At 37.1% G+C, this 12,952-nt stretch overlaps 3 protein-coding genes across 4 annotated transcripts; 2 read left to right on the forward strand and 1 right to left on the reverse strand.

Annotated features, from left to right (window-relative positions):
* Nucleotides 1–1,295: 1,295 nt before the first annotated feature.
* Nucleotides 1,296–2,336, forward strand: LOC133731355 (F-box/FBD/LRR-repeat protein At2g26030-like). Its single transcript, XM_062158748.1, has one exon. It carries the CDS (start codon nucleotides 1,296–1,298, stop codon nucleotides 2,334–2,336), a length of 1,041 nt encoding a protein of 346 aa, XP_062014732.1.
* Nucleotides 2,337–3,017: 681 nt separating this feature from the next.
* Nucleotides 3,018–3,662, reverse strand: LOC133731356 (uncharacterized). Its single transcript, XM_062158749.1, has one exon. The coding sequence runs from the start codon at nucleotides 3,660–3,662 to the stop codon at nucleotides 3,018–3,020; it is 645 nt and encodes a 214-aa protein (XP_062014733.1).
* A 2,464-nt stretch (nucleotides 3,663–6,126) lies between these two features.
* Nucleotides 6,127–7,117, forward strand: LOC133733514 (uncharacterized). Of its 2 annotated transcripts, none has more exons than XM_062161136.1 (2): nucleotides 6,127–6,450; nucleotides 6,531–7,117. In XM_062161136.1, exons 1-2 carry the CDS (start codon nucleotides 6,283–6,285, stop codon nucleotides 7,044–7,046), a joined length of 684 nt encoding a protein of 227 aa, XP_062017120.1. In that variant the 5' UTR covers nucleotides 6,127–6,282; the 3' UTR covers nucleotides 7,047–7,117. The 2 variants fall into 2 exon arrangements, with proteins under 2 accessions (XP_062017120.1, XP_062017121.1); XM_062161137.1 differs by having other exon boundaries at nucleotides 6,128–6,450; nucleotides 6,537–7,117.
* Nucleotides 7,118–12,952: the final 5,835 nt, after the last annotated feature.

A 12,952-nucleotide genomic window follows, 5' to 3' on the forward strand; every position in this document is an offset into this window, starting at 1 on the left:
TTCTGGGCTTCAATGGTAAATATTCCATTGTTATATCAGTAAATAAATCATGAAATATTACTTTCATTTCAAGCATAATTGCAATAAAATCAAACGTGCGCCTATAACTGTATAAAGTCCCCCAGCGATTAAATCAAAAGCCAGAGATTGAGAATTATACTAAGACCAATAGAAACTAATCATCTCAGAGGTGAAACTACTTATGCAAATCAAAGACCAGAGGAAATTAAATGGGTAGAAAACAATAACTGGCAATTGCTAAACCCATACATATATGCCATTGAAAAGGGGCAATGACCATATCGAAGTCTTTCATGGAGAACAAACAGAATTAATGTCAAACCCTAAAATTTAAAATTTAAAACCAAACGAGGAGGTTGAAATCAAAATCGTAATCACCAATGGAAATCTAAAAAGCCTATTTATCATGATAGGGAGGATAAACAGAGAAAGAGAGAAGAGGAGATCAGAGAGTTTAGCATGTTCTTTCTTTATTACTTGTTAGCGTCCCTAGTTCTTAAAAGGATTCATGGCGCTATTTCTTTTCTTTTCTTTTTCTTCTTCTGATGGAGTTAAGGACACATCGGGGACAGTTTGGGAAGAAAAAATTGTTTGAGTAATGTTAAGTGAAGGTGCTGCTTTACTAACCATTAGATGATACGAACGATTAAGATTACACGAAATTTATATAACTTTATAAAAACTCACTTTAGAGGAGCCGGATCCCTGTCTATCTGTCTTACGTACATAAGCTGTAATGCCGTAGATAGGTGACGATGTTCTCTTCATCGATGTGTCAAGTTCAGTTTTATGTGAGAGTGTGTGTAGTTTCAGCTCCAAAGATTATCTTCTCTGATTTACTCATCTGTTGGCGAAGAAATTTTTCGATTTTGGGATTTTTAGCCTAATACAACTGGCAACAATTCAGATAATTAAAAGACTAGAGATGAGGTGTAGTTTTGTTTTCTTGGGCATGAAACTTGTAGAGTTTAATTATCCATCTGCGAATAACTTGCTACCCATAACCCACCAAAAAAAAAAAAAAACCAGTTACGCACATTCATTGGTATCATTGTTGCCTAAGCCTTTACCGAATAGGGGGAAAAAACGAACGAAGAAAATTACTAGATTAGAGAACATAAATAGTAGTATCCAAGTGACCACAGGTTATAGGCTTGAGATTATTCTTTTTAATAGAGGTTTCCTATATTACACAAGTGTGTCTCACCGTTCTGTTTGAGAATTTATATCTATATCACCAACACGATGAGAACACAAAACCAAAACATCCCAAGATGATGATCGATGATTGTGATGCTCAAAATTCCATGGCCGTTGTAATGAGAATACGACCTCACTTACCGGACGACATTATCCGCCAAATTCTCTCACACCTGCCAACTAAATCCGCCATCCGCATGAGCATTCTTTCTAAGCAATTTGAAGGTGCATGGTGTTCCCTCCCTGTAATAGATCTCGACGAGGGAAAGCCACAGGCCAACCTTGATCGAGGTATACACTTCACCAACATCTTGAAAAGGTATTTGAAATTCCGTACTGAGAACAAAGACCGTCTGCATCCCCCCTTGGATAAATTTAGGCTTCGGATGGCGGTGATGTACCCGGATAGAGAAGATATTCTAGAAAAGTTGTTGACCAGTTTTGCACAAGAGAGAAGTGTCAAAGAGTTAGATCTCAGCTGTCTCATATTCACAAATATTGCACTAGAAAAGCGGCCGCAGTCATCCCTCCAAATACTTGTTAATATCAACTCTTTAACTAGTTTGAGTTTGGAGTCTGTGGGAATTGAGAATGATGTTACTCGTAGTGGTGATATAGTACTTCTTCCATCTTTGAAGACCGTGTCCCTCGAATCTATACACCTACAGTCTAGCTTTAAGTTTTTGTCCCATCTAATTTCAAGGTGCCCTGCCATTGAGTATTTGACATTGACTTCATGTACCGAATTCTTTTGGTTCGGTCGATCAGAGTCGATTACAATTGCACGGTCTCGTACTCTCAAGCATTTGGAGATTAGAGATTGCAGTTTTTCAATATTCCATGTATCTGACTGTGAGGTTCTTGAATCTGTTACATTGGTTTCAAAATCTCCAAGAGTCATCTTAGCTTTGTATGGAGGCAGGAACTTGAAATATATCAACATCTGCTCAGAGAAGGCGACAGATATTGGCCGTTGCAAAGACTCTGTGGAGGCCACAATGGATACTCCAAATCTTCAACTGTTTAGATTCAATGGTTTCGATGCAATGAAATGCATGAATGGAAGGCATTTATTGAGTAATTTCGTAATAAGCACAGAGATGCTGGCGAGCTAGAGGTGCTTATTCTTTCAGCCGGGATGATTGTTAATTGCGAAGATTTTGTCTTGAACATATCAGTGCGCTTTGTTTTTTCTTTTGTTTTTAACTCCTTTTTGGAAATTTCGCTTCAATCTAGGTCATTTTGGAGTTAGAGACTCTCACCTAAAGTGTTAATTGTATGCTCATTCTTTCTCTCTTTTGAATATCTTTCCTTGTAGTTATAACTAAGAGCATGGATGGAACTGCTGCCACTTTTTGTTAAATTACATTAACTTATTCTAGCTACAACCTCCATTTCATTCCCCACCAGCAATGAAAAAGCTTTATAGAACTAAGATAACAAGTTTAAAACAAGTAACGGGGAGTATAACTGCCATATTCATAACATAACAACAACTGATACTTTTTGGTCGAACATCAAACTTATGGATCGAGTTCAAGGTTTAGGGTTGTTTATGATTGTTGGCCATCGAAGACGGTAAGCAAAACAGTGTTCTTGAATAAGAGTATGCTTCAAAACAAGAATATTATCATTATTATGTAACAGTCAGAAGTTATTAAATCAAATCAAGGATCTGGGCATTCAATTGATGCCTTTTTCTTTTTTTTTTCCTAACTTGAACGAAAAATATACATAACATATATGTCTTGTAACAAAAATTTCACAGTTCAGAAAATCAAAATCGATCTAATCCATCAAAAGACATGAGGATGGAAACTTAGAGGGATGGAGTTGTTGCATTGCTGAGCTTGCTTTAGGTGCAGTTCCAAGCCATAGTTGGCAACTTCAAGTTCGCTCACTTTCTCCTTATATTGATTCACCAACTGCTTCACATGCTCCAATTCTTGGTTTCGGCCCTCAAATTCTTTAAGACGCTCGTTCTGGATAAACACGCCTCGTTTCAGAATCATATTCTCCTTTTGAATTTCTTCCATAGCTTGTTTCAGCACCATATTCTCCTCCTCCTTCTGGGCGGCTGCCACCTCAGCCTCGGCGGCAGTACGTGAGCTGATCCATTGTTCAAAGACCTCAAGCGCCTTTGCAGTACGTGCCTTGGCATCGTCGACGCTGGTGGCACTGCTCATCTCTCTAACAAACAACTCGACCCATTCCTCCGCACCATTAAGGTTATTGTTCAGACTCTCATTAGTCAGTTTCGCTCTCTTTCCGAAACGATCAGGTTCGGGTTCCTCAGCGGGACGACGAAGTTGATTGACATGTTGAGGAGGAACCGAAGAAGAAGAGCATCGAAGTCTTTTGGATCGATGAAGCGATGAAGGAAACACATCTTCTTCGAAGAATGACCTCTTGTTTCCGCATAGAACTACTGCTGCAGCCATCCGATCGAGAATTGTAGTGGATTATGGTGGTGGCATATATGGGTTGTATTTATAAAGAAAAACGTCTTTCCTTTTCCTTCCAGGACAAGGATTCGGCATTTAAAAGTTTTTTTTTTTTTCTTTTTTCTTTTCCGCGTTTTTTCCGTGTCCTTGTTTTCACCGGACAAGCTCCTACTATCCTTAATTTATTTTTTTTGTAGGGCTTTACCCCCATGGGGTCCCTTCCAGAAATTCTCAAGGGCACTGGGCTTAACCCAGGCCCAAGAGGGGGTTTGGAAATAGGTGAATCTCGATTAGAACCTTATTAATTGCGTCATTGCCCCAAGCGCAATTGTTTTGAGAAATCTTTTACTCTATCCACCATCTTAAATAAGAATGATTTCCGAAAGAATTCAATTTAATTTATAACGAAAAGACTTTATTGCTAACTCGATTACATTGAAAATTTTCAAACAAAATCTAAATACACAATATCGGGATTAAAGACGTTCGTACATCAAAGTATTTAATTAACAAGGCAAATGCCACTTCATTTGTTACCGACTTGATACAAAAATTGAGATTTCAAGTATTAATATTCTCTTTATAACTGTAAATTAATATTTATTTTTTGATTATAACTTGAGCCCAAACACCACCTTTATTAATGTTCAACTCCAATATGGACGGGCGTCGGAGATGAGTAGCTAGGGTTTACCAATGGTAGGATTCATGATTTTTTTTTTTTTGGCTAGAAAACGAGATGATGAACTAGCTTAGAAGTCAACGCTCTCTGATTATTAAATGGGGAAATGATCATTTACACAATTTTAGGATAAAAATTGCCCACTTACTCAAACACTCTAAGAGATTGCTCATTTACCCAAACACTCTAAAAGATCATTTCCCTAATACCCAATTAATTATTTTTTTATTCCTTTTTATTTATTTTTGGGACATTTATGCCCTCTCCTTCTTTGTCACTTAGAGAGAGAAGTCATCGGAGACCTTGAGGGACTCCGGTGACCAGTCACCGGAATTCCGAATTTGACTACCGGACTTGTAACCGGATTCCGGCATCTGATTTTATTGCCCCCTAATAATGCTCAGTAATCATATTATTGCCCCCCAATAAACATATTATTGCTCCCCCCCCCCCCCCCAGTAACAAGTTTATTAGGGATCAATATTAATGAAAAATGAAAATGTTTATAATTTTGAAAGTTTTTTTAGGTTTATCCAAATAAATAATCTTATTATTGCCCCGTAATAATCTTATTATTGCCTCAATAATAATTTTATTGCCCCTCAATAATCATATTATTATCCCGCAATAATGATATTATTGACCCGCAATAGACATGTATAACTCCTCAATAAAACCTTTTTTGAAACTTTTTTTCATTCTTCTTTCTTCTTTCCTTATAAGCCTTCTGCCAAATTTACCCAAAAAAAAAAAAAAAAACGACGCAGCTTCGTGAAGCCACGCCACTGGCCGCCGCAGCTTCGACCTGGAGCTTCTGCCCCTCAAGGTCTGACCCTAAACCCTAGGTATGCAATAAAACTGTAAATTGTGAGTGACTAACTGATGAGCGAGACTTACGTGAAACCAAGACAATGAAGAGCAGAAAGAAAAGACCAAGGCATTTGCTACCCATGATCATGATGCTTAATTAGGGCAGTGAAGTTGAACATAGATATATATTAACTGATCGATAATGATCGTTCCCAGGAGAGGAGTGTGCTTTATAGAGAAAAAAATAAGAGATGACGGAGATGAACAGGACGACACGTACTGCTCTGAGTGCACGAATGTGTCATAGAGAGACGATTTGAAGAACAATCGATGCATACAGAGAGCACAGAGCATCTGTAATGACGTGCTACTACTGCCACCATCGCATTTGTGACCTTTGTGGCTTTGTCCATATATATATGAAGCTCAGATGAAGAAAGCCATGTTCTCTCAAGAGAGAGAGAGAGAGAGAGAGAGAGAGAGAGACGACGACGACGACGACGATCGTCTGGGTGAGGAGGAGAGAGAGAGAGAGAGAGAGACGACGACGACGACGATCGTCTGGGTGAGGAGGCGGGGAGGGGGAGAGAGAGAGAAGGTAATTTATTATTAAAATAAGGTTAAAACTGTCAGTAAATGTTAGATTGGGTAAATGGGACTAAAAAACTCTTAGTGGAGTAAGTGAGCAATTTTTAGGTTCAAATTGAGTAAGTGGTCACGGCCCCTTATTAAATTACCATTGACTCGATTAAACTCTTTGAAATAAGTAGTCAAAAACTCAAAATCTTTTACCTCCACACCATTAAGAAACATGAACCACATATACAGTTTTGGCATCACCAAAAGAAAAATAGAAGCTTTAAAATAAAATCGAGGGGCAATGATCCCCTTCTTTACGGCCAATGGTTTTACCTCAACGAACATATTGAGGCTTTAAATTATAGGACACACAACACAACTGAGAGTTGTTCATGGCTAGTAGCGACTTGATTATAAGTTGGATGACCCTTTGTCCAATCCAAAGGAAAATTGCTTGTGAAGTCAATGCCTTGAACAAATCCCAAGCTACCATGAACTGCTCCAAATTATATAAGCAAGTACACCAACACAAGGGAGCCAGAGACAATGAATTTTGAGAGGGGGTACATCGATGTGGTTCTGGTCCCATTCGGGCTTCTGATCATGTTGATTTACCACCTCTTCTTCCTCTACAAGTATTTTCATCAACCTCTATCCACATCCATGGGGTATGAAACCAACGACAAGCAAATTTGGGTTGCAAAAATTCTTCAGGTAAATTTTCTTTCTATACTTTTTTTTATCAAAATAGGGTTCATGAAGAAGATTCATCTATGAAATTTATTCCTTGCTAGGTGCAGGGTGACAATGTTAACAGAGGACTTGGTGTGATTTCTTCCAATACAAGTGCAGCCATGACCTTAGCATCAATCTGTTTGACTCTCTCTTCTCTACTCGGAGTTTGGATAGCAAATTCTCCCAGCAAGTCCTTCCCAATAGAAATGATCTATGGCAATACGACTCCATCGATGAATTCAATCAAGTATATCTGCTTGTTGACCTCTTTTCTGCTTGCTTTCTCGTGCTTCGTTCAATCAGCTAGGCACTTTGTCCATTCGAACTACCTATTGAGCACTCCGGGGGCTAGCGATAAAGGGGTTGTGAAGAAGGTGGAAAGAGCAGTTCAAAGAGGAAGTGAATTTTGGTCGCTTGGGCTTAGAGCACTGTATTTTGCTCTAAATTTTCTGCTGTGGTTTTTTGGACCTATACCTATGTTTGTTTCCTCTATCATAATGGTGGTGATTCTGTATTGCCATGATTTTAGGAAGTCGGAATCGGATAATCTCCATGATGTATTATTGCTTTCTTGAACATCAAGTTTGTAAAACTGAATCAAATTTTCACTTATAAATGCAACTATGTCTCTGGGTTTATGATTCGATTCCCTGCACTAGAAGCTGGTTTCTTCAGGCGAATCCTTCTTCTTCAACCACAAGTTACATGGTATATCTTTTAAATTCGATTAGTTTGATCAGCACCATTATTCATGTTGACTAATACCATCACAGCTCAAGATTTACGAAACTTTGATTATAATATGAACCTCTTACGTGAAACTTATGATAATCATGAAGCATTGACTTCCAAAATCATACTAATATGTAGGGTTGGAAGGGTGGATTACCTAATATTGTTATACAGGTAGCAGATTTGGACCCTTGCGGCCTTGCAAAGGAAATTTCAGGAAGTATTCTACTTCATTTGGTATGGGCTCTGATGTGATGAGATTTATAGGCTGGACTTGATAATGACGTTGGGATAAATATAGATATGGGTTTTAACACAAAATTAGACCCATTATGAATATGAGTTGGAATTATTATTTTCCTTTTATTTTCAATTTTCATATAAAAAGTAAAAAAAGAAAACATATGTGTATTTGTTCTCAAAAAAGAAAACATGTGTCTATTAGTTTCTTAGTATTTTACAATTCATAATCAGGTACAATTTGCATAGGGTTAGATAACACAAAAGCTCTAATTGGTTTAAGAGAAGTATGTCATGCCAATGTGTCTTTGACAATTCAATTTCACTTTGATAGTCAAAGTGTGGATATGCACATTGAAGGTTGTACGATTATATATTTGTTTAGCTTCAAACATCTCACATTTTATGCATGTTTTGTTGAGGTTAAAAAGAGTTTGTTGCGAAAAATTGATCAACTTTGAGCTCCATAACACAATATTCGATGATGCAGGTTGATTTTGGTATGTTTGGTTCATTCTAACATCTCACATATTTTTGGGAAAAAAAAAAATCATACACTTAACTTTTGATAATACAGGCAACAATTTAAAACATATATATGGATTTACATCATAGTGAAATTTGCTATAGTCTCAATTCTATTCAAATGATCTCAATATTTCATCAAGCATACAACATAAATGCCAAAAAAGGATCATGCAATTTTCATGTGATATAGATGTGTAAAAATTTTGTGTCCAATACAACATCCACATTCATGGAAATGATATTAGACAATCATCTAATCCATAATTGTTTTGTCCTGGAATATAAACTTTTCATTTTGTCCTCCAAATTAGATTAAACTGATCGTATCAAAATAATTTCCTTTTTACACAAATAAACCTTGTCGACCAATCTTCAAACCAAAAAAATAATTGAACATCAACCTAACTATTCACCACAGTAACGTGAACAAGAAAGATATTTCCAAAAATTAAACAGAAATACGAGTCTCAGACTGGGAGTCTGAATCTTGTGATTATATCTCCTCAGTCTTCTGAGTTCTGACCTAGAAGCCAGTTCTCGCCATTTCCCACCGTTGGATCAAACTCCATCATCAAGCCAAAGCTAGTCCCCCCTCTTATAAGTAGCCGACAGCCCTCTGCTGCGACAAAGACCGATCAAAGTCCCCCTCATTGGGGTCCCTTCCATCACACACCTCCCGCCACGTGTCCCTGCCCTTTCCTGGGGATATGATGTGACTTCGCAGCATGAAAATGGAAACAGAGAAAATTTCTGACTGGTTTACCACCCACCCACCTGCACTGTTCCTTGGCCGGTACATAAGTCTCAAATTACGGAAACGCCCTCGGTCAGTGGCCGTCGGATGTCACAGGTGGACGGCGAGGAGGGAAAAGAGCGTATTAAGTACAAGGACCCGCATCGGGGCGCGTGACGGGGGAGATTGACGTGACAAAAGTACGATGAAAGGCTGAGGGAGGCAGCACACCCGCGTAAAAGTCGAGGGGCTTCCGCCCTCTCTCTCTCTGCAAAAGCGACCGCCTTTGGGGCCCGGCCCATTTGCCCATGCTTCTTTTCTGGCCGACGCTCTCTCCGGCGAGCGTGGGTTTTAAGCCTTCGCGCGAGGTGGTGCACGCACCGGGTGGAGATTCTTTGGGTTTGTTTGGCGGGTACGCAAGACAATTGAGAGAGAAATGAGGTAGGGGCCATGGTTTGTTTGGAATGTATAATACGGTTGAAAGTGGGGCACTAGGGTTTTCGTATGTAGGGTTTCTATCATCAGTCACTGTGTATTAGGGTTTATCATCGACGTTTTGTTGCAGTTAGGTCAGGTTGCGGGATACCGTTAGCTTTCAATGCTCCATCTTTGGTGATTGTTGATCGTTATAGTTATTGATGGGTCGGTTTGCATCGAGATGGTTTTATTCTAGCGTTTGGTATTCGAATAGGAACTTTCAATTAGTTTGTGTGTGACCTTAAAAAAAGGTCGGTGAATGTTTTGGATTAGAGAAATATCTTTTGTGTTCGGTCGATAGCTTTAGTTTTCATGACGTGCTTGAAGTTGTTGATTTTCTAAGCACATTGTAATGTTGAAAGAGTGAAGTTTCTGTAAATATTGAAATTTCTAATATAATTACATCATTATTAGCGATTCCTTATATAAATACTATCTATTGTATGTTTATAGTAATGATTGTGTGGTTGGAAAGTATGAGATGATTGTTATCAAAGTTGATATAATAATGTTCTCCTTAAAAGAGTTAATAAAATTAGTGGATAGGTGAGTCAAATTGGACAATTAACATCAACATAACTCCACATAAACTAATAAGGTTGTCTTTAAAACTTTAATCACCGACATATAGTAATTCTCAATTACATCCAACTCTCTCAAAATCTCATATTATTGCATGTTGTCATTAGATGGGATGTACTCGATCCATCCAAACTAGAATCGTGCTCGGTCAATTCTTCACTTTGAACTACATACTCTTCTAGATCACTTTGTGTTCTAAGGCCCATGTTGTTGGCCTTCTTTGGCTAGTTTCAGCGAGTGGGGAACTTCATATCTGTATGAACTATGAACTATAAACATGGAAGTTACTTCAACCCAGTTCATCGCCATTATGAGATCAATTATTAACTTAATACAGTAGTAAATTTATTTCACTTACACTCTTCTGGGGAGACAGATAATTACCTATTTTACCTAAAGCAACAAAATAGACTGACAATGGAAGGTAGTTAGCGAAAAGATGTGATTGCAGAGATTGGTTAAATCTTATAATTGATCTTCATCGATGATGATCATTATTATGTCACCCACATTATCAGGTTTTTGTCTTTGGGCTTGATATAGGGGTCATCATGGGCCGCGCTAGGCCCGGCCCTATCCTAAACTTTAGGGCTTAGGGTCAAGCTGGGCTTAGTCAAAGTCAACAAAATTTAAGCCTGAGTAGGGTTGGGCTGATACTTAAATATGCTAACCCTTACCCGCCTGAAAGGCCCAAGCTGCTAAGGCCGAAAGGGTCAGGTCGGGCCGGCCTTCCGAATAGGGCCTTATTTTGTTTAACAAAAAGAAATACATTTTTTTTTTTCTCAAAATGTGGCTTAATGGTTATATAGGTAATACAAGACTATACTAATTTTTTTTGTTTGATCATATTTAATATATGGATTAAATACTGTTTACTCCATATACTTATAGGGTTTAATCGTTTCAGTCCCTGACCTTCGAATTTCACATAAAAAGTCTCTGAACTCTCAATTTCCTCCCAATTGGTCCCTACCGTCAAAATTTTCTGTTAAAGTTGCCGAAAATGTCTATTATGCCCTCACTTACTTTTTTTTTTTTCTCTGTTTTTTTTGTTTTCTTTTTCATTTCACCTCTTAAAGGTCTGTGGATTGGAACCATCTTGATGAGGAGATGAACAGAAGGAGGCGAAAGAGCCGGAAGAAGAAGAGGTAAAAAGAAAAAAAATAAAAAAAGAGAGGAAGAGAAATATATATATTTTTTAAGTAAATGAGGGTATAATAGACTTTTTAGGGGAAGATAACGGAGTTTTTGATGGATGCTTGACGACAGGGACCAATTGGGAGGAAATTGGGAGTTCAGAGACTTTTTAAGTGAAATTCAAATGTCAGGGACTAAAATGATGAAACCCTATAAGTATAGAGAGTAAGCAATATATATATATATATATATATATATATATATATATATATATATATATATATTGGAATTAGCTTAGAACATTTATAAATTAGTTAAGGTAATAATATTCAATTAACTATCTCCCAAAATTAATTGTTGTTTAACAAAGAAAACAAAAATTAAAGAAAATAAAGCTTAGGACCGGGTCGGGCGGGCTTAGGGCCAAAGGGCCAAATGATGACCCCTAGCTTGATATGTATTTTTCTCTGCGGACAACCCTTGAGATTGAGCTATCATGATTCATTTCCCCTCGTCGTTTTCTAGTTTTCCCTTTTCAAAACGGTCAAATTCGATTTTGGTCGTGTTTGGGATTGAAAACGACAACAAGATTTTGGGATCAAAGCAACACTTGCGCTTCTGTAATGCGAGGCAACGCTGTGACTTGTGTTTGACAATGCCAGAAGCTGGTGTTGTGTGTTTTTTGTTTGGGTTAATTTGTAACTTTTATTCTCTATTAAACGTTTCATCTTACATCAGTACAGTCACTACAGTGACATAGACTCCGTTTTGGTAACGCATCATTAATTATGTAGAAATTTAGTTTCAATAAACAACTATCTTAATTCGCCAAACACATTGCCTCTTCTCTTTTTTAAGTAATGAGCAAAAGTCTATCAGAACTTCTAAACAAAATAAAGTTTGAAAGAAATAAAAAAGAGGTAGAGGGAGAAAGAAGCACGAGGAAAAGTCTGGTATGAACAAAAAAGAAAGTCAGCTAAACCTTAATAAAGGCGTATTTATGTATGAAGGTATGAACAAGGCAGGGGGTGGTGGTGGGTCGTGAGTGAGTGGAATGGTTTCCCGACTGGGTAACTTAACCACATGCCATTTGACCTGCAAAAGAAGAAAACCGGAATATAGGAAGCCATTGGCATCATCGAGAGTTCGACACAATGAAAAAGGTGGGGGAAAAGAAAGCAAAAGAAAAAGGTTTACGAAATAATAGTACCATACAAAATTTCAGGGGGCAAGAAAATAGAAAACTGATATGGGAACTACAAATTTAGATTATCATAGTGATAGTCAAAGAAATGTATTATTTTTGTTTCACTTCTTAGAGTGGTTTGTTTGAATTACTTACAATCAAATAAGAAAAAAATTTTAAACTATGGTGACTGTCGAAAAAATAATTAAACAATAAAATTACAAAGAAAAAGGGGTGATAGAACTATAGAAATTTAGAAGAAGATTTCTTCTTTGTTTTTCTATTTTTGATTACTTTTTAAAGTTTAGTCTTTTGTAATGGTTAGTGAATAACATTTTATTTTTATGGTGTTCATATATATTAGTCTTGCTCAAATTCAATAGCTCATCATCTCTTTTCTACTAATCTGGTCCAACCTGTCCCATAAAACATTCTCTAATTTAATAGTGACTAATTAGTTAATTTAAGGTTTGAGATATTTTGGCTTGTGTGAATTTGACAATAAATCATGCATGCTTAATCTTAGGATATTTTGGAAAGGAGTCGTACCATATTATTGGAGGCATCCATCATCTTGCATGACAGTCTAATTTCATACGTTTCACTCATATTTTGTGAGTCAACTTCACTACGAATGTTTTGTTTAGACATTATCATAATAAGATCTTATATTATAATTTTATTTTCACATATTTTAAAAAGAAGATCATATAATCAGAAGAAAAGTACTTTTATTTTATTTTATTTTTTTATAACAATATGAATTAAATTTTAACCTTAATAAAAAATATAGCCGATCTACTTTTAAACCTTACCCAAGAAAGCGACCTTCTATCAAAAATGAAGTACCATACTCCATAGTAGGG

The sequence above is a fragment of the Rosa rugosa genome, chromosome 2 (genome assembly GCF_958449725.1).
Source record: "Rosa rugosa chromosome 2, drRosRugo1.1, whole genome shotgun sequence".
Taxonomy (NCBI): domain Eukaryota; kingdom Viridiplantae; phylum Streptophyta; class Magnoliopsida; order Rosales; family Rosaceae; genus Rosa; species Rosa rugosa.